This window comes from Passer domesticus, chromosome 19 (genome assembly GCF_036417665.1).
Source record: "Passer domesticus isolate bPasDom1 chromosome 19, bPasDom1.hap1, whole genome shotgun sequence".
Classification (NCBI taxonomy): Eukaryota; Metazoa; Chordata; class Aves; order Passeriformes; family Passeridae; genus Passer; species Passer domesticus.
This window is the reverse complement of record NC_087492.1, coordinates 2,994,107-3,021,813: the sequence shown is the minus strand read 5'-3', so window position 1 is coordinate 3,021,813 and position 27,707 is coordinate 2,994,107. Positions and strand designations below refer to the sequence as shown.

Genomic DNA, 27,707 nt, shown 5'->3' with positions numbered 1-27,707 from the left:
GACACGGGGACACCGGCGGGCCACGGCCGGGCACCGCCCCCGTGGTGGCCCCTCCCCGGCCCCGCCGCCCCGCCCGCCGCCGCCGCCCGGGCGCAGCCGGCGCCGGGAGCGCAGCGCGGGCAGCGGCGGGGGCCGGGCCGGGGCAGGCAGCGGCGGCTCGGCCATGGTGGGGCGGCTCAGCCTGCGGGAGGTGCCCGACCTCCCGGACATGAGGAAACGGGGCGACTCCGGCCTCGACAGCCCCGACTCCGGGCTGCCCCCCAGCCCCGGCCCGGCCCCGCCGCCCTGGCTGCTCCCCTCGGGCAGCCCCGACCGCGCCGCCGCCAACGGGCTCCCGGAGCCCGAGCCGCCCGCGCCCTCCGCCGCGGTGAGTACCGGCCCTCCGGAGCCCCCGGGCCCCCGGCAGGTGCGGGGCCCCCGGAGCCGCTGCCCTCGGACCCCGCTCCGCCCGGACCCCGCGCATCCCGCGGGGAGCGAGGCTGGAACCCGCGCCTGGCCGGCCTGGGATGGGCTGGGATGGCATGGGATGGGATGGGATGGGATGGGATGGGGGAGCCGCCCGCCGTTTCTCTCCGCTGTAACCGAGCCCCCCGGCCGCGGTGGTGTCGGCGCCGGGAGGGAAGGGTCCCGGTGGAACGGGGCTGTTCACGAAGCTCTGGCTGCCAGGGGAGCTCCGCTCCCGCCCGGGTCGGGGCTGGGATGGCATCGCGGCACGGCTTTGGAAATCCCCGGGGAAAGTGACCTCCCGTTGCTCCGGAGTGACCCGGAGCAGTAACTTTATCGTGCATAAACTGTGTTTTTAGTTAATTTGGTTTTTCACCAGATAGTTTGTGGATGTTGAGCTGCTGGTGCAAATACTTTGGAAACTGCAGGTTTAGAGGGAAAATCCTTTTTCCGCAGGGGTGCTGCTGTGCAATTGGAAAAGGCCATCGGAGGGAAAGATGCTCACAGCCCCTCGATAATAAACACACGTGCAGAGGGGGCTTCAAAAACACACAGGGGTTGGGTTCCATCCTTCAGGGCTGCTTTGGTTTCCTCGGGCTGTGGGATTCGGTGTCAGCTCCTGGTGCTGGGTGTCAGAAGAGGAGCACAGTGGCAGGCAATGGATCACCCACAGCTCGGCGGGAATGAGTTAGTCCTTCCCAGCACTTGGTGTGTGAATTAGGTTGGGTTTAATGCCTTCAGACAGGAGCCAGGGCGTAGCTGTGGAGCAGGGAGCTGGTAATTTCCTCTGTGGCCTCTCCATGGGGGTATGGGGTGAATTCAACAAGGAGAGCTCCCAGACACCCCTGAAATGTTGGTTATAGCTTGAGCGTGGGTTCATACAGGGAACAGACTACACTGCACAGAGGGGTTGTATTCCTCCCTCATTTCCCAGAGTGGCTCCTCTGAATTAAGCTGCTGAAGTTAGCACCTTGTCTTCCAAAAATGCTCCTGGCCACCTCTAGGATGCTTTAGACCAGTGTGGAGTCAGGCCTAAGGGATGCACCTGTAGCACATCTTGGTCTGGCAGATCCGTGTGAACCTCAACAGCTCTATAGCAAGGGATAAATAAATCTGTTTTCCTGAGAATGTGCTGCATTGTAACATAAAAGGTACAACTGTGTGGTAACATAAAACATTTTGCATTTCTTCTGCAGAGTTCCGTGTTCTCCCCCAGCCCCATTCTCTCCAGCTGCCCTCCAAGACTGTGTCCTTTATCCTTTGGTGAAGGAGTTGAGTTTGACCCTTTACCACCCAAGGAAATAAGGTAAATATTGTGTTACAGTCATCTCCTTTGGAAGGAGTTAGAGGAGTTAGCCTGTAAAGGAGCAGTTAGGCCTTATCAGTGCCTGTGAGTCAAGTTAATTTATTTGCAGAGCCATTGTTCACTGCAGCTGTACATTCCTGGACCTGGACATTTGTACAGGCTAAAGGAGTGTTCAGCCTCTTTTAATCCCACCCATATGGTTGTTTTGTTGGTTATTTTTCCAGGAAGACTTTCTTATATTTTACTCTCCTTCTTTTCCTTCCTTGCAGTGCTCCAAAATGTTGCCCTTCAGCTGATTAACCAGGAGGCAATCATGAGGGAAGAGCCTCAAAGATCTTTCTAGGACCGTTTCATTAAGGGAAAGAAATTTTGCTCTTTCAACCTCCTGGTTTTTTAATAAGCACTTTCTATCTTAACAGCTGTGGCTGGTTGTATGAACTAAAAGAAATGGTAACATTCAGAGGAGTGCATAATTCTTTTTTTTTTAATGCACTGCATCACTTCACAGCCTGTGAATTATTCCTTTGAACACCATGATTTGCAGTAATGAGAAAAGAAGGCTTCTGGTTGATGACTGTGCAATTAGAGGGAAGCTGATAAAATCAAATGGAAGCCTAATGCAGGGGAGGGTAGGGAGAATTATGTCCTGGTGTGGGGAAGGAGCCTGTGCTGTGGCTGGAATTGGAAGCAGTTAACTCCTTAGCTAGTGGAAAAGCCAACAGAGTTGTTGCAGTGTGAAGGAGATGAAAACTTTCTTTTGCAACCAGGCACAGAGGATTTGGGTGTGCAGACTGGAGTGTTTTCCTGCCAGCTGAATCTTCAGGAGTTTGTCTTCAGAGAGTGCCCCATGCCAGGGCTGATAGCAGAGCGCTCCCGTGTGATTCCTGGCAGGGAAAAGCTGAGGAGATAACGTGTGCTTCCCAGCTCAGAGGAGCTGGGATGTTTGTGTGCCAAGCCTGAACGTGGATCAAGGCCTCTGGGTTTGGGAGTTTGCAGAACTCAGAGGAGGTTTGTGCATTCAGAGCTCAGGGCTGAGAGGGAGTGTTGGTAGTGCTGGCAGCTGGGCTCGGCGGTGATAATCCTGGGAATGCTGCTAACATAAGGCTCTTTTCTCATCCTGTGAATGTGTAAGACACCAGCAGATGGTTCTGTGTGAGGTGGGATGAGGAGCCATCCCTCAGCAGCTCCTCTCATCCACAAACCCATGAGCAGAGCTCACAAATCCCCTGCAGCCCTGCTTCCTCCACCTCAGATGTCCCGTGCTTTGCAGGACATCAGTCATGCTGATGCCAGAACACATTCGTGCAAATATGAAACCTTGTCCTTTAATTGTAAAAATAAAGAATCACTGGCCTGAGACTACAGAGTTATTTCTATGGATAAGGTCAGCAATGTTTAAAGGTTGTGTTGCTGTGACTGGAGCTTGTCCCCAACAGAAATGCTCTCCTAGCTACCAGCTACAATTGCACTGCTGTAGTTAAAACTGTGTATTATATTAGAATTACTTCTTCCTCCCTATAAACACTCTTTGGGCCCCTCAGTTTGGGAAAGATGTTGAGATGCTTGATTGTCCAGAGGAGGCAACGAGGCTGGTGAGGAGCTTGGAACACAAACCCTGTGGGGAATGACTGAGGGAGCTGGGGGTGTTCAGCCTGGAGAAAAGGAGACTCGGAGGTGACCTTATTAGTCTCTACAGCTCCCTGAAAGGTGGCTGTGCTCAGGTGGGGTTGGGCTCTTTGTCCAAGCAGCAGCTGATGGAATGAGAGGATATAGTCTCAAATATAGGTTGGATATTAGGAAAAAGCTTTTTAAAAAGCTTTTTACAGAAAGGGTGATAAAATACTGGAATGGTCTTCCTGGGGAGGTGGTGGAGTCACCATCCCTGGATGTGTTTAAAACAAGCCTGGATGTGGCGCTTGGTTTAGCTGAGGTGTTAGGGCTGGGTTGAACTTGGTGATCTTGAAGGTCTCTTCCAACCCTGTGATTCTGCCTGAATCAGAAACAAAAAATCCCTTTTTTCTGTGGCAGGTACACCTCCTCGGTGAGGTACGACTCGGAGAAGCACTTCATCGCCGACGTGTACCTGCCCGTGGGGCTGAGCGTGGCCTCGTGCAGCCAGACCATCGTCTGCGTGCCCAACTGCTCGTGGCGCAGCTACAAGGCCGAGGTGCGCTTCGAGCCGCGCCACAGGCCCCGGCGCTTCACCAGCACCACCATCATCTACCCCAAGCACGCCAAGACTGTCTACACCACCACGCTGGACTACAACTGCCGCAAGGCCACACGCAGGTTCCTCTCCAGCGTGGAGCTGGAGACCTCGGAGTGCCTCGGCGCCGAGTGCGGCCTGGACGGCTGCTGACCGCGGCCGCCCCTCACGACCGGCCCATCCATCCCTCACGCACTGTGCTAACTCCACTTGCTAAAAGCAGGTACAGACCCTCTCTCAGCTCTTAACTCCTGCTTTTCGAGCGTCACGACGGCCCCGGTGTGGTTTTCTGTGGGAGTGTAACTTAGCGAGGGGCTTGGCTCTTCGCCTCCCGAAAGCCGCCGGTTCCCTCCCAATTCCCCGCAGTAATCAGGTGAAAATAACGGGAAGTGGTTTCCCAGAGGAGAAGTTGGCAGGTAAGGAGGAGTGTGGGGTAGTGGCTGGCAGGTGGAGATCCATCTGGTGCCTCGTGGTGATGTGTAAAAAGTGAGGGCAGTTCACTCTCTTGCAGAGGATCCACCAGGTCGTGTAGTTACACATACTGCTGTCAGCCATTTCAGCTTAGATCGTGTTTTCTCCAGAAGAACCATCCCCTGGAAATTGCTGGAAAAGGCTAACAGAGAAAACCCCAGAATTCTGCGTTTAACACGTACAAAAATGTTAACATGTGGCATTCACATTTCGTGTGAAGGTGTAAATTGGGAAGAAGAGGAGTTCTGAGCAGAGCGGGAGATGAACTGCTCCTGCAGCTCCAGGCAGCAGAGACAGGATTGTGTGATTCCAGTTCTTAGGGTGGTGAGGAACCCGTGTTCTGTGTGACACACAAGTGTTTCTGTGCCTGCAGCAGGGCTTGGAACAGAGAACACCAGGCCAGAAATTATCCCTGTGTTGTTGGATCTTGGTGATGTGGAGGTAGAAAACCACAAGTGCCTTGTTTTTGCCCACACAGGCTGTGTGCACTAAGGGAGCTGTAAACCAAAGCAAGATTCAGATAAAGTGCTGGACAGAGAGACCCAGAATGGCCAAGGAGGTGCTGGTTTGGGTGTGAGACGCTGTTGTGGTGGGGTTGGGAGGAGATAAAAGTAGCAAGGGACAGGCAGGTTTGTAGGATAGCAAAATCCACAGCTGTAGCTCTGCTTCCCCGCTGAGCTTGTCGTGGCACAAATCCGTGTCCTGGGGATCAGGGATGTCACTGGGATGGGGCAGCCTCTGCCTGTCTGCAGGCTGCTGAAAAACCTCTCCTGAGTGTGTGATGAGTTTGGGGACCAAAGGGAGTAGCTTCAGATACTATGAAAGTCTGTCTGGGTGTTACGTGCGTTCGTTTATCGTGTGCCTTGATGAAAATAAGACAGAGAGGTTTCCTTGTTTTCCCAGATTTTTTTTTTCCTGTGTTGACAGAGCGTAGTGTGGAGAGCATCTGCTTTGGGGAGCGTGGGTTGTGCTGGTTTTTTGTGTGGTGTAATCTCTCAGAAACACCTGATAGACCTGTCTTAGCTGGACACGGCTTTTCCACGTCTTCCAAAACTCCCCCGAGGTGTGGGTGTGCCACACCAGTCCTGGAGCAGCTTTTCAAGAGGACTTGGCAGTGCACAGCCCCAGGGGTGAGTTTTGTCAGTGGCAGCCTCGGGAGGCTGTTCTTGAGCTGTGCTTAACGTGTGTTTGTGCAAGTGTGATGGATGGAGTGGAAGTGTATCCCAGGGAACTGAGAGGAGTTGGGAGATGAAGAGTGCAGCAGGAAGGAAACCTTGAGTTTGTATGGTTTGGGGGTTTTTTTATTGTTGTTGTTGGGGTTTTTTTACTTATTTATTAGCTCAGAAAAGAACATCCTTCACCTTTGGTACTTGCCTCAGAGAGGCAGCTCCTAAAACAATCCCAGGATGAGAGAGGACACGGCCGGGCAGGCAGCGCTCCGGAGTTCAGCGCAGCGTCACCCTTAAACCCTTTGGTCTCAGGCTGCAAGACTGGGGAGATGTGTCTTAAACAGATGATGTTGCAATTCTGCCCTAACTGTGCCCCAGGATGTCCTTGTGGTGTAACAGAAGGCCCAGCTCACCCCACAGCCCGTGGGGTTTCACACTCTGCTCCGTGGGACCGGGTTGCTCCATCCCTCGCTCCTGCAGCAGCTGCTGCTGGTCACAGGGTTCTGGGAGAACACGGGCCCTGGATTGCTCCCACAAATGCTCTCCCAAGGAATCCACTTGGAACACATCTAAGAGGAGGTTGTTTTAAGTTGTAGCCATTAGCTGTTCCTAGTTAGAAGCAAAATAACACACAAAATGCCCCTCACGCTCCGGTTTTAGGATAAAGCACCTGATTTTTATAAAGCAAGCAAATTTAATGTGTACCTCTTAAAAATATTTTAATTGGTAGAGATACCTTTTAAATTATTTATGTTCCAACATTTGCAAAGCTCTGATTAGCTCTGTGCAAGTGTTCTGGTGTCTGTGATGTTTCCCACCCCCTCCTTCTGATTTTCAATTTGTCTTTTACTTTATTGGTAATAAATGATCTGAAAACCATCCTGCAGGGAAGTCTCTTTATTTCTCATTCAAAGCTTTTCAGTGTTTATTGTGGTAGTTACTTAGAAATAAATACATAATATTTCCTGCCAATCCCAGTTCCCCTCCTTTCTCTTCTATTCTTGTTTACATATTCTAGGAGGGTGTTTCCTATATAGAACTGTCTATATTAAAAACCAAACCAGCACCAAATGTTGTGGATTTGTCAGTTTAATAAGACATTGAAAAAGTTCTTTAAAGACAGCTGAAAATCCTCTCCTTAATGTGTTTGAGTTGTTCATCTGGTACAGCTTTATTTTTAAAGAGAGTTTCTGGTATGAATTTCAGCATATCCTACAAGTGAAGAACTAATCCCTTTCAAATACAACATGTATTTAACCAGGCAGGAATTTATTTTCAAAATGTAGATGCTCAAAGGCTGCATTAGTAAACATAGCATAAATATAAGACTAGAGTGTGTTATGCATTAAACTTTATAAAACCAAAAGAGATGATTATAAACTATTGTGTCAAGAGAAATGCTCTGGTGGTTTTCTGGATGCTCAATCTGTTCTTTTAACCTTTCCACATTTTGCAGGCGTGCTGATTTTGTTAGTGACTCTGGCAGAGCAGGAATGGATGTAATTGAACATCAGTTAATTAATTCCTAATGGGATTTTTTGCTTACTTTTTATTGTTCATCTGGTTATGTGCTTGTGGAAGCTCTAGAGTTGCATGTAATGACATTATTGGGGTCTGGGGAGCCGTGGAGCTGCTCCAAAGCTGCTGCTTCCAGCAAAAGGCTCTGAGAGCTTTTGGGTATCCTGGAGTTTTGAAGTATTAAACAGGAGAAAAGCTACTTATAAACATCAATTCTGTATAAAAGGGTCGATTTAAAAAGCTATTAAGAAAAAACTTTAGAAGTCAGCACAGTAGCTTTCAGGGGAGTTCGGGGACACTTTCAGATGTCACCTAACTTTCAAATGCTTCCTGCAGTGAGGCTGGGCTGTTCTCCTTAAGTATTGTCATGACACTCTGTATGAAAAACATTATTTTACTATCAAAATTTGAAGTAGGGGAGTACAAGGTTGTTCCATGTGATTTTTAATTCATATTGGCCCAATGAGCTTCTAATTAGCACCTACCATTCCAAGGAAACCCTGTTGTTCTGGATGTGCTCTTTCCCTTTCATGTGTGCTTCTCCAGAATGTCACATCTGAGAGTCTGAGATAATGAATTTTTGTTAATTTGTGTTAAAATTTTGTTAATTTCTGTTACAAAATAAAACACTCAACCTAACAATTGGATCAAAAGCCAGGAGGTGAGGGCTGGATTCACGTCCTGACTTTGCAGCTCACTCAGTTTCAAGGAAGGTAAGTTTGTATGCCTGGAAGTCATTTCAGACTCTAAACAAAGTGTCTGGTCCTTCATCTGCTCACAAATCTGCATTGTACAACGTGAATACCTGGAAAGTTTCGCACTGTTATTTGGAAATAAACCAACAGCAATAATTGGCACAAACACAGTGTGGAAAGGAGCACTTCTAATTGTTGATGCAGTCTGAGTTGCAGCCATATTTTAACAGGTTGGTTTGGTTTTTTAAGATAAAAATGTCCTTTCCTCCACACAGACAGTGAGGAACCCCTGCTAGGACACAGAAATTGTTGGGATTTTGGGTGACACCCCTGGTGCAGCTCGGAGTTCAGTTCACAGCAATTCCTCAATCAGCATTCAGGCACAGCAACTTTTGCTCTTCCAAATAATTACTGCAGGAATCTCCTTTACCTGCTGCTGCCGTGGAGGGGTGGGGAATTCCTGGCAGCTGGGAAGTGCTCCTGGATGTACAATTCATACCTTTCCCTCCTGTTCACCCTGTAAACACGCAGCCTCTCCCTCTCTGCCTGGGGATCCTCCAGAATCCCATCCCAGCGGAGGCTTTGGCTCAGCTGAGCACAGAGACCTTCCCCTGCCCCGGCAGAACCCAAAATGCTGCCAGCTGATGCTACAGCCTTGTTTGTGTTTGCATCTTCCTCATTCCCCTCTGCAGAGTTTTGGGCTGAGTCAGGGTTCCTCCCAGGAGCTGGGATTTGAAGCGCTGGAGGGGAGTGGGCCTGCTGCTTTCTGCTTTTGTGGTGATGTTTTGCTGTTAAAATAATAAATTTGTGCTGTTAGCAAAAAGGTAAGTGTTGCCTCTGAGGCTTTCCTGATTATTTCATAAAACAAAAAATAAAATGAGGAAACTGCTTACTGTGCTTTACTAAAACCCCAAATCTACAGGAAAAATAGTAATGGCCCAAAAATCTTATTTTTAAGTAGGAAATAGATATTTTTCCGATTGGCCAGCATAGGGATTGTCACACCTGTAAAATGTATTTATTGAGGCTGTTAATGCATTAATAGCACTTCTGCACTGGCATCAAGTTCACTGCGTTTGCCTGACTCAGTTTTAGCAGGAAATTGATTCTGAGTTGTTGGGGATATTTTTTAAGCTGCCATCCATTATAGTGAGCTGTGTGATTTTATTTTTTTAATAGTACAATTTCTGGAAACTTTCAGGCACTTTTTGTACTAAGATAGTAGAAATGAATGGAATTACTCCTTTACACAGATTTTTTTGGTAATTACCCTTCCTTTTCTGTAGTTTTACCAACCACTCACCCCCACTGATAGATCAGTGCTGTAACTCAGTGCAAGGGTGAATATTTAAATATCCCCTAAATATTAACAGCATCCCAAATCCCGGGCAGTTTATGGAATTCTCTACTCCCTGGCAGGTGCCTTGTGCCTCCTACTGCTTATTCCGTGTAGTTACATGTGCTCCATCTGGGATAAATCTGTAGCTAGAGAGGAAAATCTGTGTATGAACAGGGGGCAGGGCAAGGTTTTAAAGCACCATGGGTGATTTCCTGGGAAAAGCAGTTTTTTCTCACCTGCCCTCGTGCTGGCGGTGCTGGCCCTGGTGGCACTGGTGGCTCTCCTGCCTGGTGGCTTCTTCTTCCCTGGTGGCTTCGTGCCAGCTGCTGGAGGGGGTCCCGGCTCCGTCTGCTGCCCAGCAGCCCTGGAATGGCCTGGCAGGGAGCAGAAAATCCAGCAGCCCCAGCTCCTTCTGCCTGTCTGTGACCCCTCTGCACCTTCCTCCCCTCCCAGCCTTCCTCCCCATCTCCCCTCAGTCCTTCTCCTCCTCCTCCTCCTCACCTTCTCCCTTCCCCTCTCCTCCCTGCAGCCTTCTCCCCTCCATGCCAGCGCCTTCCCTCCTGCTCTCCAGGGCAGGGTGGCACAGGGACAAGCCTGGGCTCGCCTCTTTGTCACTGGAGCAGCTCCTGTGCCTTTGTCCCCGGTGTGAGCAGTGCTGGGCTGTGCCTGTCCCTTGTTCCCTTGTCCTTTGTCCCTTGTCCTTGTCCCAGCCCTGAGGTGCTGCAGGATTGGCAGGGGAAGCACCAAACCCCAAATCATCCCATCCTTTTGTGTGAGCAGGTGCTGGGCTGTGCCTGTCCCTTGTCCCCCTGTCCCTTGTCCCCCTGTCCCTTGTCCCCTGTCTCTTGTCCCCTTGTCCTTTATCCCTGTCCCAGCCCCGAGGTGCTGCAGGATTGGCAGGGGAACCACCAAACCCCAAATGATCCCATCCCTTTGCACCCCTCAGCCCTGTAAATCAAGGTGCTGAGGGAAACTCATCGTTCCCTTCCTTCCTCTCCCTGTTTCCCTTCCTCTTGCCCAGTTTGCCTTTTCCTTTCCCTCCCTCTCCACCTTTACTCCCACCAGAGTAGTGGAAGCACATTTTCTGGGGCAGCAGCCTCTCTCTGAGGTTTTTGGGGCTGGTGCAGCCCTGCCCTTGCTGCTGGGGTTGGTGGGAAGAGCTGTGAGACCCTCAGAGCCAGGGAGATCAGCACATCTCCTCCAGAGGTGAAATCCTTCCTCACAACTCCAAGAACAGCTGCTGAAGCCATGCTCCTCTTAGACATCCTCTCCCTGGGAGGAGCACGTGGTTTAATCCTTTCTGGGTGCTTTTTCCTCCTCCTCCCTTCCTCTCTTCTCCTGCTCTGTTGAGATGTGGCGCTGCTGGTGGCCCTGGGACAGGTGGTGGCCTCAGGCTCCTGCTCCCACCGATGCTCTCCTGCCCAGGGATGGTGATTGCTGATGCTGGACAGCAGCCAGGAGGTCCCCAAAGCTGCCTGTGGACAAAAGGGACAGTGGCACAGGACAGGAGGGAAGGAAACAGCAGCAGCAGTGATGGGGTGTAAATAATTCATCCAGACTGGGGAGGCAGCAGAGTATTTTTGGAAGGGGATTACTTGTTGCTAATGACAAGTGGTGGTGGTTGTTAATTTTATTATGATAAAACCTGACTCGCCAGCCAAAATTAGAGCCCAGGGGGAGCTGCTGGCCTGAGCTGCCTGTAAAGAAAATCATCTTGTGACAGCTTTTCCCTGGAATGCCAGGACAGGAGGAGCAGTGCTCTCCTGGGGGACCTGCCCCTCCTGCTGCTGCCAGGGCTGGGAGCTGGGGAGCCCCTGCAGCAGATCAGCTTATCCTGAAAGGGCATCATCCCCAGGCAAAGCCTGGTGCACTTTTTGACTTTGGATAGAACTACACAGAGAAATTTCTCTAAATGTCTCAGTTTATTCCCAAATGTGCATCATTTTCCTGTGGCACAGAAGTTGTGTGTGGATCTACACATGGGCTACTAAGGAAGTCTTGTGAAATGATCTTGTGGGTGCTGCAGGCTCAGTGTGAACAAGGAAAGGAGAATTGCACCTGAGCCTTGCCCATGCAAGCAAAATATGGATCAGAATTGGGATTTTTCTTTAAAACAGGTTTAAAAACAAGCAGATTTTGCTGTGAAGCATCAGTATTCTTCCAGTGTTTGCTTTGTCTTGTACACCCCTGAGCAGGTGTGCTCTGTAAACAAGACCTTTTTGGCTCAGATTAGGGACAGAATCATTGACATTTTATTAAGGAGAGGTAATTAGAGGGACGAACACAGATTGAATCAGAGGATTGCAATCAGAGCAACAGCTTGGAGAAAAGCCCTGGACTTCTTGCTGTGAATTGTGAAGCAGCTGAACCGAGCTGGGCAGTCAGGGAGGTGGGGAAGCAGTGCCAGACAGCTCCTTGCTCCTGTTTTCCTGGGAAATGGCTGTTCAGAAATAAGAATCCAGCCATCTGACCTCCTGGTGTTCATTCCTCAGTGTCCAAACTGGGAATCCTGGAGCATTCCAGGATTCTTCCAGCTTGGACCATTCTGCTGTACAACAAAGCTGCTTTTAAGCACCTGTGGCTCCTCTGCAGGGCACCACACCCACGAGTTTACCCTCTCCAAAAACTGCTTTTTCTTTGCCATTCCTTGAGGAACATCCCAGCCTAAGGAGCCACAGGAGAGGAGAAAAGATCAGCTGAAGGCATGCACAGTGCCTCTGTCAGCAGCACTGGTGAGCCTGCAGGAGCAGGCTGTTATCCCTCATTGTCCTTGTCACGGGGATATTTCAAATCTCTGGCAGCTGTGATCTGGTGAATAATTCAGCAAAACCCATCATCGATAAAAGAGAGACTTTGAAGGGTTCTTTGGGTGGAACTGGAAGTGCCTGGCTTCTGAGAAACGAGTCTATTAAAAATTGACTCAGTGCTATCAAAGATAAAACCTGTATTTAGCCTTTAAAATTTTTTTAATGTAACGTCCTATTTATTCTCTGTGGCACCCGGCTGCCAAGGCCCAGCCTTGCAGATTCTGGAGCATCTGTGGGGATCCTGACAAGCAAATTCAACAGCAGGATGGATGCAGGCTCTGAGATGTGTGTCATTTCCCTGCCAGCACAGCTGGTTAAATAAGGTAATTTATCTTCTTCCTGAAGTTGGCTGAACCGTGTGTTTAATTTATTTATATTATTGACTGTGTAGAAGAACTACCCTGGTGCAAAATGTCATCATCAAGTGTTTTCTTCCACAGAGCTGCAGGCTCTGTGTTCATGCAAAATGCTCCCTCTGATGTATTTTTCAACAGTTGCCTGAACCAGAAAGAAAAATATCTGCTCAGAGTTGAGCTTGATTCAGGTGCAAGGTGGCTGAGGGTCCCTGAGCTGACCCTGAGGGCTGCTGCATGTGTGGAGGTGAGAGGGATTGCAGGGGCTCCAGCTCTGAAAGGGCAGTAAAAACACAATTTATTTTCTCTTCTTTTCTCTTTTCCCTCTGTCATTTCCCCCCATCCCTTCCTGTCACATGGCAAATTTACTCACAGCATCAACTGGACATTTAGACAGTAAGGAGCCCAAATTCCTGTGTTCTGGTGCAAAGGAATAATTGTGTTCCTGTGATTTGCTGCTGACTCACCACAGGATCTCAGGCTATCCCTCCACAAACCCAAATTTTGCTGCTATTACCAGCAAATGTCTGAATTGGGAGTGCTCAGGAGGTTTGGGTCCTTCAGTTTTAAAAGGTCTGAGCCCTCTGTGGTTGTCCCAGGCCTGGCAGGTGGTCATGTTCTGTTCTTGGTGTGAACATTTTCGTTTTTTATTGGGGTTAGGGTTTTTTTGTTTGTTTCTTGTGTGGATTTTGGGGTTTTTTGGTGGGTTTTTTTTGTGCTTTTTCTGGTTGTTGGGGGATGTGTTTTGTTTGTGTGGGTTTGTGGTTTGTTTGGTTGGGTAGTTTTGTTTGTTTTGTTTCTGTTTTGGGTGGGGTTTTTTTGTTGTTATTGTTTGGGGAAACTTTGTGTTTGGTCTTTTTTGGGGTTTGTTTTGGTACCACCTTTCCTTGTTTATGGTTGGGTGCATTTTTCCTGTGGGCTCTTGCTGTTTTGGGATGCACATCTGGCTGTGCCCACAGCCCAGAAAAGGTTCTGGGGCACATCTGGCTGTGCCCACATCCCCCTTAGCCTCACCTGGATCCCATCTGGCTGTGCCCACAGCCCTGTTCTGCTCCTGGTGAGCATCTGGCAGGGCCTGGAGCCTCACAGAGGCTGTGTCCACATCTCCTCCAGCCTCTCCCAGGTCACATCTGGCTGTGCCCACATCCCTCCAGCCCCTCTCTCTCCACATCTGGCTGTGCCCACATCCCTGCAGCCCCTCTCTCTCCACATCTGGCGGTGCCCACATCCCTGCAGCCTCTCCGGGGTCACATCTGGCGGTGTCCCCGCCGCTCGGTGGCCGCAGCGGACACCAGCAGGGGACGCGCGGCCCCGCGGGGCGCGGAGGGCGGGCGGGGGCGGGCGCAGGTGCGGCTCCGTTTCCGCCTCGTCCCGCCGGGGCAGCGGCTCCGCGGAGCGACCGCGGCGAGGCCGGAGCGCAGGTGGGTGCGGGGGGAGCGGCCCGGCTCGGCCCGGCTCGGCTCGGCTCGGCTCGGCTCGGCTCAGCCTCACTCGGCTCGGTTTGGGCCGCTCCGGGGGGAGTTGGAGCTGAGATTCAGCGGCTGCCGGGCACCGGGAGGAGAAGCGGCGTGCCCGGGGTTTGCGGGTTGTAGGAATAGGGAGAAGTTTGGGGGGTTTGTGGGTTCAGGGAATGGGGAGAAGTTTGGGGGGTTCGGGATTTGCGGTTTCTGGAATGGGGAGAAGTTTGGGGGATTCGGGGTTTGTGGGTTCTGGGAATGGGGGGCAGCTTGGAGGGTTTGGGGTTTGTTGGTTCAGGGAATGGGGAGAAGTTTTTGGGGTTCGGGTTTTGTGGGTTCTGAGAGCGGGGGGCAGGTTGGGGGGGTTTGAGGTTTGTGGGTTCTGGGAGTGGGAGCAGCTTGGAGGGGCTTGGGGTTTGTTCTAGGAATGGGGAGAAATTTGGAGGGTTTGGAGTTTGTGGGTTCAGGGAGTGGGAGAAGTTTGGAGGGTTTGGGGTTTGTGGGTTCAGGGAGTGGGAGCAGCTTGGGGGGTTCGGGGTTTGTGGGTTCTGCGAGTGGGGGGCAGGTTGGGGGATTTGGGGTTTATGGCTTCTGGGAATGGGGAGCAGCTTGGGGGGCTTTGGAGTTTGTGGGTTCAGGGAGTGGGAGCAGCTTGGAGGGGCCAGGGACACCCAGAGCCAGGGGAGAGCTCCCTGAGGGGCTCCAGGAGCAGCTGGGAGGTGGCCGGGATGTGTCCTGTGATCCTGCCCTGGGAGCTCCACTGGGAGCCCCTTCCCAGCCCTTCTGGGAATTCAGGTGGGATTCGGGCTCCTGAAGGAAATTAACTGCAAGTGGCAAAGATGTGGAGGGAAACGAGCCAGAGGTGGGAGGTGAGAGGGATGTGTGGAGAAGTTACCAGCCACGTCCTGCTTTTTGGGATTTTGGGAGCTGGGAGAAGCCACGTGTGCCCCTGGGAGGCTGGACTGTCCTGGGTTTCAGGTGCTGGGTGCTGGGTGTGCAGGGAACAGCCAGGTGCTGTGCCCACCCTCGGGGTTTTTGGGGTGCTGCAGGGTGGCTCAGGTGCTCTCCAGCACCTGGTCAAAGTCCACGGCTTTCTTTGTGCTCGTAGCAACCACGTCCAGGCTGATAAAAGCCTCGTTTGTGGTGTTGTTCAAAGGGTGCCTAAAACCAGTGTTATCCCTTTAGGATGCCGAGAAAAGCTATTCCATCCCCCAGATGTGCCAGCAGGCCTGTGGCTCTTTGGACAGGGAGTTTTTTGGCAAGGCCTGGCTGCTCAGCAGAGTTTCTCCACGGCCACGAGCTGTTCTTTTCCTGGTTCACCAGAGTGAAACAGCCTGGCATGAGGCTCCTCTTCTGCACGGGATTCCTTGACAAAGCTGGCCCGTGCTCAGCGCTTCCCTCTGCCCAATTCTTTCTAAGAAACCTGATGCTCCTCTGGAGGCTGGGAGGTGCCACACTGCCAGCCTCAGGCCTCCGGAGCCTTTATATCGGAATAGTGAAATGAGTTTCTCTAATTGGCCATTTAGATGCTAATTTGCTTCTCCCAGATCAACCTGCCCCGAACTGCAAGAGCCTGCTGTCTTCATGAATTATTCACTTTGCATAAGGCACCTGCCTGGCTGGGGATCAGGAGGAAATGGGTCCAAAGTCTGATAAATAAAAATACACCTTGGCAGGTGGAACAGGGCTGGCTTTCCTCCCTTCCATCAAAGGGTGCTGGGGCACCTGGAGGCTGCTTTGCTTTGGCAAAACCCGTTGGTTTTTGGGTTTTTTTTTTGTTTTTTTTAGCTCACCGTATCTCAGGTAGCCACACTAAGAAGTGCCTCTCATTAATAAAGAATTGTTGGTGCTGGATGTCAGCTTTCCTGTCGAGCTGATTTTATCTTCCCACTCACAGGACTGGTGTGGACCTCCAGGGCATTGTATTTTAAAAACTCTTTATAAGCTGCATCTTAAAAGCAGTTTGGCTTCTTGCTGCTGCTGCTGGGATTGGGGAGCAGCTCTTGTGGAGAGGAAACTTCTTGGTTTTCCCCTCCAAACCTCATCCTCACCCACTTCTTTACCAGCTTGGCCTTTCACTATAAGGACACCTCCCAGCTGGTGTTTGATCTGGGCTGGGCCAGCCACAATGAGGATCTGAATGAGGTTGTCCCCATTTTGCTGGCACTGATGCTGCTTAGGTTGAGCTTTCAGGGGAAAGTCTGACTGATTGGGTCCTTAAGTTGTTCTCCCCAGGCTTGGCAAAGGCTTTGTGGTGTTTATTTGGACACTGTTTTGGCCTGGGCTGCAAATCAGCTCTGATCCCATTGGATTCCCTGTGTCAGCTCTGATCCCACTGGATCCCTGTGTCAGCTCTGATCCTATTAGATCCTTGTGTCAGCTCTGATCCCATTAGATATCTGTGTCAGCTCTGATCCCATTGGATTCCCTGTGTCAGCTCTGATCCTATTAGATCCTTGTGTCAGCTCTGATCCCTGGATTCTCTGTGTCAGCTCTGATCCCATTAGATCCCTGTGTCAGCTCTGATCCCACTGGATCACTCTGTCAGCTCTGATCCCATTAGATCCCTGTCTCCTGTCTCTCCATCTGCTCCTGAGGGTTGGTAAGGAATGCCAAGACCTGAGAGAGGTGCTGGGGGTCTCCTGGCTCTGCTAAGCCCTTATAAAATAATTTTCCAGCATTTTTTGGTGCCCACAGCAGGCTCCTGCTGAAGGGGCTGTGGCCCTGCTGGACGTGGGTGTGAACGAGCAGCTCCAAGGGGTTCAGGTGGGAGAAAAACTTCTCCAAGCCCTGACTCAGCCTTGCTCTGGCTCCAGACCTTCAAAGCCAACTTTGCGTTTCCTACAGCCCCGAGGGTTCTCCTGCCACTTCAAACCAGCTCTGAAATACATCTGGGGGATTTTAAACCCCAGGGGAAGAGCGGTGGCTGCAGCAAATAACCTTCCTGCTGGTGGCTGGGTTAACCTTACCCATCCCTGCCCCTCACTTGCCCCGTGCCATGGCAACACAGCAAACACTCCTCAGTTGCCAAGGTTTCCCAGGGCTAATGGGGTCTGGCTGCAGAGCAGGAGGTGATTACACTCTGAAAAATGAGTGTTGTATGGTTGGCTGTTTTGCAAATATTAAAATGAATGTTATGTGTGTTATGTTAGAAAGTTATGCTGTATTAATTCTTTTAAGTAGTGTGTTAAATATAGTTTTAGGCTGTAACATAATGTTAAAATAGAAACTGTGTGATGAAAGATACTTTTCTAACTAGCTCAAGGAATGGATAAGATAATCAAGAAATTCTTCATAGAAAGATAACAGCAACACGATACTAAAATCCCAAAGAGAAAAATTATTACCTCCTTACTGAGAAGAACCAAACTCCTACCTCCTTACAGACTTTACAGAGCCAAATCATAATTTACAAGATGAAGGGGGGAAAGTTGACAATAAACAAAAAACTCCCTAGTTTAAAAAGAGTGTTTACATCATGTGTGAAATATATGAATATATATTATATTTACTTCTAAATTATATATTATATATATTATATATTAATTTCTAAATCCTAAAATTATATATTATATATGTTATATATTAACTTCTAAATCCTAAAAAGGATTTAGAAGTTAATCCTTTGTTAGCAGACATGCTTTTTTGAAGAAAACATCCAAACGTTCATAATTCTTTACTTTTTTATTGTCCTAACTCTGATTGTCCAAATTCTTATTGCTCTAATTTTTTATTACTATTTTTAAACTATTCAACTTTTAAAATTTTAACACAAGTAAGTAGCATTTTTCACAACACTGATTTCTTGGAGGGAAGAAGGGCCACCAGGCACCTGTGAATCCTGGGGGAGGTGGTGCCCTGGGAGCAGGTGAGATAATTACACAGCTTGGGAACTGGGAGCTTGGCTCCAGCCAACTGCTTCATTTTGATTTTTGTAAAATGAAGTATTAAAAAAAAAAAAAGTAGTCAAATTAATTTGCTATGAAAACAAATTAATTTAGACACGAGCTGCTCAGCTGAAATAGGCAGGCAAATGGAAGCTGACTGGAGGCCTCCTCGTGGGGCTGTGTAGGATTTTTTGTCTTTGCAGGGCTCTGAGGAATTGATGCTTCGTGGGCCCAGCTGCAGGAGGGCTGGGCAGGCTGTGCTGCCCCTGCACGAGGAGGTTTTTGTGCCATGAGCACCTCAGGGTCAGCCAAACCCTTCAGTTCCAGCTTTGGTGTGCTCAGGGTGAAGTCTGAGGTGGAGGAGTGGGGAAGGGGCTTGGTGTGGTGAGACGATGCTGGAAAGGCAAGATGGTAAATTTGGGGCAGGAAAATGTTGAGGGTGTTAAAGAGAGCTGCAGGCTGGGTCAGGCAGTGCCTGATCCAGGAATGTCTGGGGGCTGGGAGGGAGTTCTGGGTAAATATTGCTGGGCTGTGCTGTTATATTCTTCCTTAAGCACCTGCTCCTGCAGCTGGTGAGGTGGCAGGTACAACCTGCTGTGTCTGTGCTGTTATTGAGGTAAAATTGGTGATGCTCACGTTGATGTTCTGCTGAGAAAACCTGGATTCCTTCTCAGCAATTCTTTGAACAGCATCATGTCCATGAGCTGTGCCTGCCTGCCCCTGCTCCCTTCATTCAGGCCCACTGGAAGGTTTCTCCCTCCCAGACTGAAGTTCTGAGTTCTGGTAGCCAGAGTACAGCTCTTACCATGGAGACAGCAGAGAAGGAGCCACATCAGAGCTGCAGCAGGGATGTGCTGGGGTCTGCATCCTCCAGGATGGCCCTGGCCCCACAGGAAGGCTCAGCCCTGCAGGGCACTGCTCCTCCCCTGGGCTGCTGTGCCAAGGGCAGCCAGCTGCACTCGCATTTAATGAGGTTTTGTCTCACATGACTTCCTCCACCACAGGAAAGGAATGAGCAGGTGGAGTGGTTTTAAAGCAGGTCAGAGAATATCGATAAGAGCTCCCCTTTTAATTCTGAACTCAGGTAAAAAGCAGAAGCCTGGAGTGGGAGGTTTTTCTGTACCATGCTGTCACCCTGTGTGCAGGGCACCTGCAGGTGGGCCAGGAGCTGTGAGTTTCTCTTGCTCCCACCAGGAGAGACTGACTGGCTGCTTCTACCCTTTGTTAGTTTGTTGAGAGAAGAGGAGAGGGAGGGGATGGCTTGGTGCTGATTGAAATAGTTTTGAGAGAAAATGCAAGACTGTAGGAGGGGGATATTTCACCACAGCCCATGGAAATGACTCTGCAGGCTGGCGTGGTTTTGCTATCTGGGTGTTTCTGATTTCCCTGCACTTCTTGTCCTGTACTGAGATAAGATGCTCCATGCCTTCCACTCCTCTGGCATCATTCCCCCACCCATCAGAGACAGTCCCTTCTCTCCAGCCCTGCTTTTCCCCAGCAGACCATGCCCTGCAGTCCCATTCCTGTTTCCTTCCTCGAGGTGTGTCCCCACCAGACTTTTTCCAGAGGCACAAGTGGAAAACCAGCAGCTCCCATCAGGGGAGATGGCACATCCTGTAAATATTTCAGGGAATGATCTGTCTGAAGACTCTTTTGGGATCTGGTGGCTCTTTAGGCTGTGTTTTGTTTGAATTCTGTCTTTGCAGATGCTGCTCAGGGAAGGGGAGGACAGGGAGCTTATGCTGAGTAACAAGAGGCAAAGGACCATGACATTGCTTGTTTTTGTTCAGTCACGCTGAGCAAAGCTCACTGTGCTGTGAGGCTGGAGAATGCCTTTAAGCCTCTCCTGAGAAAAATGCTCAGCTCATGTGCTCTATTCTGACTCGCCTTCAGCTCTGGTGGAGCAGATAAAGCTCTGCTGAGGAGGGGCTGATGCTTCCAGCACAGCTTTCCACCCTGAGAGCTGCTGGCAAGGCAAGCTCCTCTGCCCTGCCTGTGCTGTGGGGCTCGTCTCCAGCTCCAGATTTTATTCCAAAGACCCCCCCAGCCAGCACAGGCTGCTTGCCTGGAGCCCTGCATGGACACAGAGTGTGGGCTGTGCTATTCTTCAGGTGTTCACGAGTGGGAGGGAGGAATTCACGGTGCAGCTGAGGAGTAATTTAATGTATGCATTTGTGTGGGGGGCTACATATGCATATAATCCTGTAACCACACATCACAGGCTTGGGAAATCTCTGGAAAATCCCGGGTCAGCCATTCTGTGTGCAATTGTAGCTTTTCTCTGCTTCTAACTCAGGCCTGAGGGTGGGAGCCTCTGTGTTCTTGTGCTGTTCATGCCTGATTGCTCCCCTGGGTGTGAGCTCTGTGGGATGGGAGTGGGGAGGGTGTTCTCCTGTTCTCTCCTCGCAGGAGATTGTCAGGAAGATTAAAAGAGCAGGAGGTGTTCTGGGGCTGAATGGAAATGCAAACCCAGTGTGTGGCACTGAGCAGAGCAGGGAGAGCAGTCAGTGCCAGGCTTCAAGGTTTTCTTTACCACTAAAGTGGTAAAGGTTTAAAAAATCCTGTGTGACATTCCTGTCTGTCCTTCCTGCCTCAGCCCTGTTTCCTGCAGCTTTCCCATCTCCCCCACGCCTCACTTTGCACAAGTCAGACTCTGCTGAGCCTTCACCTCCTTTACACATATTTCCCCCTGCACTGGAAGAAATCTGCATGGAATTTCCCCTCTCCCCTCCTGCCTGTTGTAAGCACTGCATTTTCAAGCTCTTCCCAGAAACTGGGATGGCCAGAGAGGAGGGAGCTGGTTCATTTTGGCTCTGGGTGGTTTGGCAGGAGGGAGCTGTCAGTCCTGTGCCACAGGCTGGTGTTTCTGTGCTGGGGGATGAGCACAGCAGGGAGGGTTTGATGTGCACAAGCTCTGTGTGAGGGGGCCAAGGCCACCAGGCTGTGCCTGGCACAGCAGCACGGAGCTCAGTGTGGCAGTAGCAGATAGCAGGGGAGGCTGCAGCACTGCTGGCCACTGAGGCTGGAAAAAAAAAAAAGAGTTTGCTTGGGAACTGCAGCAGGGCTGGCAGGTGACACACCTGGCCTGCCACTGGATCTGAGTCCTGCTTGCCAACCAGCATGAAACACGTTATCTCTGCCCAGCAGGTGGGGTTTCAAAGCTGGCAAGTGTCTGTGCTGGGGACGAGCATTAATACCTGGGAATTTATGCATTAGGGCTTGTGAGACACTCGCTCTGCTGGAGAGCAAATCCAGCTGGTTAAAAGCTCACTACATCAAGCCTAGTTCAGCATCCATTGAAATCTTTTGGCTGTGCCTGTCCCTCGGTGCTTTCCATTCATCTGAGCTGCTGATAGGGCTCAGAACTGCTCAGCTGCAGAGTCTCTTTGGGGGATGTTTCTCCCATGAGCATCTGGAAGTTGGTTCTTGCTGCCTTTCCTGATCAGTTCAGTGGAATTTTCACTGAACACTGCTGTGACCATTCCAGGGACAGGAGCCACAGCAGGAGATCTGCTACAAGAGGTGCTGTCTTGAGCATCAGAGAATGCAAACAAGCTGCTATTGTAGGCTGGAGTTATAAATATCAGGCTATTATGGAGGCAGTTTTAATGAAGGAAATGACTTGCCACTATTCATGCTGATTGTTGCGTGGGTTTTTGTTTGTTACCCCATTAAGAGGTTAAAAAAAAGGCAACTGTAGCTTCTTTGTGTCCTTTGGAGTGGCTTTCTCTGTCAGAACTGCAGCGCTGGGGCTCTGGAGGTGGGGAGGCAGGGACTATTTTTACAGACAACGCTTTTCTCTAGTTTGAAATGAAAAATCAGGACTGACAAAGAGTGTCTGGCTTTTTTTTTTTTTTCTTCCTTCCCAGAGTATACCATAAAATCTAAACTTCCAGCCTTGCCTTCAAGGTACCTGAAGGTATTTATTAGCTTATATTTTGTGAGGGTGATGGTTTGTTTTTATCACTGTCTGTGGGTGAGTCTGGCTGCTCCCACTGTGTGTGGTGCTGGCAGATCACCTCTGTTTGCTTCCTCCAGGTGTGACCCTGCCAACCCCACCCCTCCCCAGGCTGGGGCCATGGCTGAGATGATTTTTGGCAGCGGGACGGGCCCCTGGGTTTGCCCCAACGACCGGCAGCTGGCCCTGAGAGCCAAGTGAGTCCTCCCACCCTCCTCTTCCTCCTCCCCTCCCACCCCCAGCTCTGCCCTGACAGCTTTCCTGGTGCCTCTGGGCCCTTTCATTCATCCTGCACCCCTGGGAGTCCATCCCACAGCCCTCCCCTGGGTGAAAGGAAGCCTCAGATCTCTGCAGCACCCTAAAGATAATGGATAAATGTAATTGATGGCGTTCCCCAGCTGCCAGCACCCTTTTGTTTTAGGAACTTGTCATTAGTTCTTGTTTTCCCCTGAAGTTAAAATTACTGCACAACCTAGGGACTAAAAGGATGTGGATGAGTCAAGCTCTAGAAGTGCATTTTTCTTGGATGTTTTCATTCCCTGGCAGCTGGGACTGTGCCACCTCTGCTCTTGCCTGTACCCCTGGGCTCAGCTGCTGCTGCAGAGTGTTAAAAAATAGGGGAGCACCCCATGATCTGAGGGGCCTGCCTGGCTGGACACCCCACTGCCACCTCCCCAGCCTGCAGAGAGCCTCAGCAAGGCAGTGGTGCCCAGGAGTGCGTCCTCCTTGCAGCCATAAGTTTATCCAGTGACCTCCAAACCCCTCCTGAATGGTAATTAATTAATTGAGCTGTGAAAGCTCCTGCCTGCTGCCAAGTGAGCCAAGGAGAAGCATCAGCTGCTGCATGTGAGGCACAGGGGGTTTGCTGAGGTCCTCGTGTGAACCTGGGCCAGACCAAGGGAGGATGGTGCCAAATTTGTATTTCCAGGCGTGCCCAGAGATTTGTGTGTTGGAGCTGAGGGATGTGGGATCCTGCAGGGAGGAGGGTGCAGGTGATCCCTGTTTTGGCACTTGTGGTGCCTGGCATCAGCAGCCATCTCTGTGAGGGGATCCCCAGGAGGGGCAGCCCCAGGGGTGCTGCTGCTTTATGGACAGACAGGAATTGGGGCTTACAGTGGTAAAAAAAACAAACAGGAGCAGAAAGAGAGGGCGGGGAGAGGCAGCACAGCACTCCTTGCTGATGGGAGGGTGGAAATGTGCTCAGTGAGAGGAGCCTCCTGCTTTGGGCTTTAGGCATGGAGCAGATTTCCCTGGCGGGGCTGCGGGGCAGGGGCTTTGTGCTCCCCTCCCCAGCTGAGTCCTGCCCTCCACCCCCTCCCACAGGCTCCAGACGGGCTGGTCAGTGCACACATTCCAGACTGAGAAGCAGAGGAAGATGCAGGCTCTGAGCCCCAAGGAGCTTGAGGTCATCCTGGGAGTGATCCGCAAGGCAGAGCAGCTGGACGTGGTGGAGCAGCAGCGCGTCGGGTACGGCCACGCTCCTGTCCCTCCCCTGCCCAGAAAAGGTCACAAAGGCAGCACTGGCCCTCCCAGCTGCCTGGGCTCAGCCTCCAGCACTCAGAGCATCCCTTAGGTCAGTGGTTTTCCCCTCCCAAGCTGCTTGTTTGGAGGGGATGACCGCTGGGGAGGATGTCGTGTTTTCCTTCTCGCTGAGCTCTTTTTGTGCTTTCTTTGAGCTTTGGGGGTTGCTGAGGCTGCAGCCCTGACACAGTCCCTGGAAAATGCAGGTGGTGCTGAGGCAGGGGCTCTGGGAGAGGCAAGGCTGTGCCCAGGGCGTGGGTGGCTCAGGATCACTGCTGGCAATGCAATCAGGTTTTCCCTTGTCCGCACCAGGCCCCTGGGATTTTGCCTGGAGCAGAGAATGAGTTGATGTTCTAGTTGGCTGAGCCCTCTGGATGGGGTTTGCTAGGTTGAATTATTTAATTTACAGGCATCCTTTTGCTGCTGCAGGTTCCCATTTGCTCTCAGGCCTGCCGGAGGTCTGGCCTGAGCTCTGTGTGTGATCATGCCACTCTGCCTGCCTTAGAGCAGGGCAGCCCTGCAGCATTTCCCAGCAGGGTTTGTGTTCAGGAGACAGCAAAGCCCAGGGACTCCCAGCCCCTGTCCAGCCCTCTCTGCTTCCCTGTGCAGAGCTCATTAGCGAGGGCTAACGAGGAGTGGCAGTGATGTTTTTGTGATGAATGGGAGACCCCAGCAGCAGCCAGTGACCCTGAGGGCCTGCCTGCTGCTGTGTGCCTGCTGCTGGAGCTGCAGAAAGTGCTCCCCGTGCAGCTCCTGTGGTGAGGCATTCTCTGAAATGCCTTTTGTCAACTCCCAGGAGCTCTTTTGTGCCAGAGTCCGAGTCGGGGATCATAAATCCACTAATGATGGCTCTCTCTGGCTGTGCAGCCTGACCTCCCCACCACGGCAGCACCTCTCTCAAGCAGCCCTTGCCTTGCTCTCCAAGGGGCCCTGGTGGATGGGACATTAGCACTAATGAGAGTGGGATTCATGGATGGCAGGATCACTCCCTCCTGCTGCTGGTGCTGATAAATGGCCTGGCTGCTGCTGTCCCCCTCTGCAGGTTGCCAAGCAGTGATCTCATGGCGGAGCAACCTCGCCCTGCGTGCCCTCCACACCCTGCATCCCAACTGCCTGTCCTGCCTTCCTGCCCTCTCCCAGCCCTGCTGCTGCAGACATTGTGCATGCTCATGTGCTGCCTGTCTTCCAAATGGGCTGTGGAAGGGAGCAGGGAGCAGTTCTGCCATTGCTGTGCCACAGCCAGGCTCATTTTGGTCTTTGGCCTTCAGCCTGGCCTTCCTCCTTCTAATGGGACGTGGGCAAGTCAGTGCCTGCCCTGCTGCTTTCAGGAAATGGAGAGGGCCTGGCAGGTTCAGCTCCTTTCCCCTTTCCCAGTGCTTCCTGACTTGCTCTGAGCACTTGAAGCTTTTCCTGCAGTGCTGTGACCCCGCTCTGCCTCCTGCCCGCAGGCGCCTGGTGGAGAGGCTGGAGAACATGAGGAAGAACGCCATGGGGAACGGCCTCTCGCAGTGCCTGCTCTGTGGGGAGATGCTGGGGCTGCTGGGCAGCTCCTCTGTCTTCTGCCAGGACTGCAAAAAGGTGGGTTTGCTCACACTAGCCTGTTCCTGGCAGCAGGATTCTCTGGGAAACACCACCAGGCCCCTGGAGGCTGGAGAGCCCTGCAGGGTTATTTTATTCTCACTGGTGCTGTCAGACCATCGGGTTTTCTGGGGCAGCCTGGTGATAGTAAGAGATTCCTCAGGATCCTGGTGATAGTAAGAGATTCCTCAGGATCCTGGTGATAAGAAGAGACTCCTCAGGATCTGGTGATAGTAAGAGATTCCTCAGGATCCTGGTGATAATAAGAGATTCCTCAGGATCTGGTGATAGTAAGAGATTCCTCAGGATCCTGGTGATAATAAGAGATTCCTCAGGATCCTGGTGATAATAAGATACTCCTCAGGATCCTGGTGACAGTAAGAGACTCCTCAGGATCCTGGTGATAGTAAGAGATTCCTCAGGATCCTGGTGATAAGAAGAGACTCCTCAGGATCCCAAAGTGCCTGAGCTGCCCTCAGTGCTGGGATGGGCTGTGCCAGCCCCCTCTGCATCTCCCAGCTGGAGTTTTGGGGTTTGCAGTGTGGGACAAGGGGCAGGAGTGTGCAGCCATCAGAGACAGCTCACAAAAGTCTGTGAGCTTTGCAAGGTCTGCCCTGAGACCTTCCAGGAGGACTCAAGTCCATCCTCAAGCTCCAAAGCAGTGCAAGTTTTCCAGCCCTGAGCCTCAGGGAGTGCCTGTGCTGTGTGTGTTGCTGCTCTCCAGCACCCCAGGGATGGTTCCTGCTGCTCTTGGCTCCACAGCTGAGGGGTTAATCTGTATTGCTGTGGAGATTATGATCTCCAAGGCAACCACCTCCTTCTGCCTCTGCTGGGAGGCTGCTTTTCCTGCTCTTGAAGCCCATCTTCCCTGGGGACTCCCCTCTGGGAGTTCCTTCAGGCCAGCGTGTCACCTGCGGCGAGGTGAGGGCACCTGCTGGGTGCTGGAGAGTTTCTGCTGGGTAAAACCTGCTGCTTTGCCATGGACTGGTGGTTGGACACGGGGGACAGCCTTCTGTGGCACTGCTGGATTTGTGGGACACAGCCCTCGTGCAGAGCAAGCTGTGAGCTCTGCTGCAGAGCAGGTTCCTCCACTGGGAGCTGCAGAAATCGCTGGGATTGTGCAGAAAATTCCTTCTAAGGCAGTGCCTGGGGAAGGAAACACAAATCTTGGAGCCTCTGGCTCCTAATCCGTGGGGAAAACAGCTTTTAGGGAAGGGGTGTGGAAGGAAGCAGCAGTGGGGAGTGAAAGGCTGGGTTTGATGGGAGCAGCGTGGTCTCTGTGCACTGTGGGCAGTAAAGGGTCAGGGGACAGGCAGGAGTTTCTTGGCTGTTTCCTGTATTTCAGGCATGTGGAATAACAGGATGTGCTCTATTCCTGCCTTCTTCCCGTGGCAGTTCTGCCCTCACCTTGTCAGGAGCCAGCTGAGCCACGTTGCCATGGGGCTTTTTGACCAATTTCCTGTGAACCCTGAACGCTGTTGAGGAGGCAGGGGCTGCTTCAGACACTTCCCAGCCCTGTCCCTTTGCAGGAGTGACCCTCAGCTGGTGGGACAGTGTGAGCCTGCCCTGAGGAGGGCTGTGACCAGAAAACCCCAGAGAAAAACTGGATTTTTTTTTTATTTATTTGATTTTATTCCTTTTTTTCAGGAATCTGTTGGGCAGTTCAGCAGCATTCATATCCAGGCAGATTTAAGTGAGATCCTACTTTTCCAGGGTGCATTTTGCAGCTGCTTTCAGACTGGCTGCACTTTTCAGCTCTGTGCCAGCCCAAGAAAATTCTGCCTGGGTGCCCTAGGCTTCTCCCTTTCTTCTTTTTAATGTTGTGGAGTGAACTCGGGGAACAGCCAACCCTTCAGCAGAGCACAGAGTGAACTGCTTGTTCCCTCTTGTCCAGGGATATCCATCACTCATGGAGTGCTGTGTGCAATAAGCAATTTGTCAGGGAATTATGGATTTTTTTAAAGTTCATATTTTTCTGGCAGGCACTGCTCTGGTACCGTGTCATTGCAGAACATTTAATTCAATACCAGGAATTGCAATGATGCACCTGAAACACAGCAAAGAATTTACCTTCAGCAAGGTAAATTGCTCCTGCTGAACAAAGGTTCTGCACTTCTGATGGATCTTCCAAGTGCCACTTCCTGCTTTGGAAAGAATCCTTTTAATATTGGTTTTTATTATCTGGAAAATAAAGGAATTATGGCAAGACAAAGGGGTGTGCAAAGCCAGATGTGTTAACAATAGCAGGAGTGAGACAAAGCCCAAGGTGCTTTACCATGCACAGGGGATTGATGTGTGTGTAAAAGGTGAAGGATGAGTGGGAGAGGAAAGTGCTTTGTCTTGTGTTTAATGAGAAATGGGGCTGCATTTAACGCCCTTGATTTTTATGTCTTCTTCCGAGGGGTTCTGAGTGATGCTCAATTTCCCAGCTACTCTGCAGAGAAGGAGGGGAGGAAAACACCGTTTTAATGTTGGGATTTTTCAGAATTCGTGGCTGGGAGTAAAATCGGTTGGGAATTTCCACTAGAGGGAGCGTTTGAATGTGCTATCCGTGTGGGGATTGGGATTTTGGAGGGGATTTCAGGCTGAGCTGCTCCCTCGGGGTTTGGGTTGGGGGAGGGAGAGTTTGGGGTCTTTTAGGTGTCTGTGACTGAATCTGCCAGTCCCCCTTGGCTTGGGGAGCACCATGCTGAGGGTTGGTGCACCAGGCTCAACAGGTTTTCATTATTTCTCTGGGAGGATGAGGGCAGGAATAGTGGGGTGGGGAAGATGAGACCTTCATCCCTGGGCACAGGAGCAGCCTGTGTGAATCTGGGGACATCCAACCCTCAGGTACATCTCAGCAAGCTTTTGCTCTCCTCTTCTTGAGTGGCTTTTCCTCTGTGAGGATCAAAGGATTCATCCCATTTCTCATTCCAGCTGCACTGCCAGGGCTGATAGGCATCAGCTTCATTATGTAATGCTGGGAGATTCAGGCTGTAAATGGCTTGGGATGCCA

At 51.2% G+C, this 27,707-nt stretch overlaps 2 protein-coding genes and 1 long non-coding RNA gene across 13 annotated transcripts in view; 2 read left to right on the top strand and 1 right to left on the bottom strand.

The window, feature by feature from the left end:
• The first annotated feature begins 99 nt into the window (after positions 1-99).
• RFLNB (refilin B) lies at positions 100-6,475 on the top strand. Its single transcript, XM_064394509.1, has 3 exons — positions 100-367; positions 1,641-1,750; positions 3,779-6,475. Exons 1-3 carry the CDS (start codon positions 164-166, stop codon positions 4,107-4,109), a joined length of 645 nt encoding a protein of 214 aa, XP_064250579.1. The 5' UTR covers positions 100-163; the 3' UTR covers positions 4,110-6,475.
• A 102-nt stretch (positions 6,476-6,577) lies between these two features.
• On the bottom strand, positions 6,578-9,712 carry LOC135283577 (uncharacterized). The gene is made up of 3 exons (XR_010349295.1): positions 9,650-9,712; positions 9,385-9,522; positions 6,578-8,597 (listed from the first exon to the last, which is right to left on the bottom strand). It is a non-coding gene; the product is annotated as an uncharacterized LOC135283577 (long non-coding RNA).
• A 3,955-nt stretch (positions 9,713-13,667) lies between these two features.
• RPH3AL (rabphilin 3A like (without C2 domains)) overlaps positions 13,668-27,707 on the top strand; it is a 47,670-nt gene continuing 33,630 nt past the window's right edge. For 8 of the 11 annotated variants that reach the window (XR_010349503.1, XR_010349502.1, XR_010349501.1 and 5 more), the window contains exons 1-3: positions 14,591-21,807; positions 22,934-23,077; positions 24,580-24,709. Coding sequence is in view for 1 of the 11 variants with exons in the window: in XM_064395055.1 (XP_064251125.1) it covers positions 21,602-21,807; positions 22,934-23,077; positions 24,580-24,709 (480 nt within the window). In the remaining 10 variants the exon portion in view is untranslated. Of the gene's footprint in view, positions 13,730-14,590; positions 21,808-22,933; positions 23,078-24,579; positions 24,710-27,707 lie in introns of those variants that run through there. The other 3 variants (XR_010349505.1, XR_010349504.1, XM_064395055.1) reach the window with 3 other exon arrangements.

Bases quoted from the DNA above. Each gene is read 5' to 3' on its own strand.
- RFLNB (XM_064394509.1), top strand. From the start codon at position 164: ATGGTGGGGCGGCTCAGCCTGCGGGAGGTGCCCGACCTCCCGGACATG. The intron at 368-1,640 runs GTGAGTACCGGC...TTTCTTCTGCAG, and splicing joins CGCCCGCGCCCTCCGCCGCG to AGTTCCGTGTTCTCCCCCAG. The intron at 1,751-3,778 runs GTAAATATTGTG...TTTCTGTGGCAG, and splicing joins TTACCACCCAAGGAAATAAG to GTACACCTCCTCGGTGAGGT.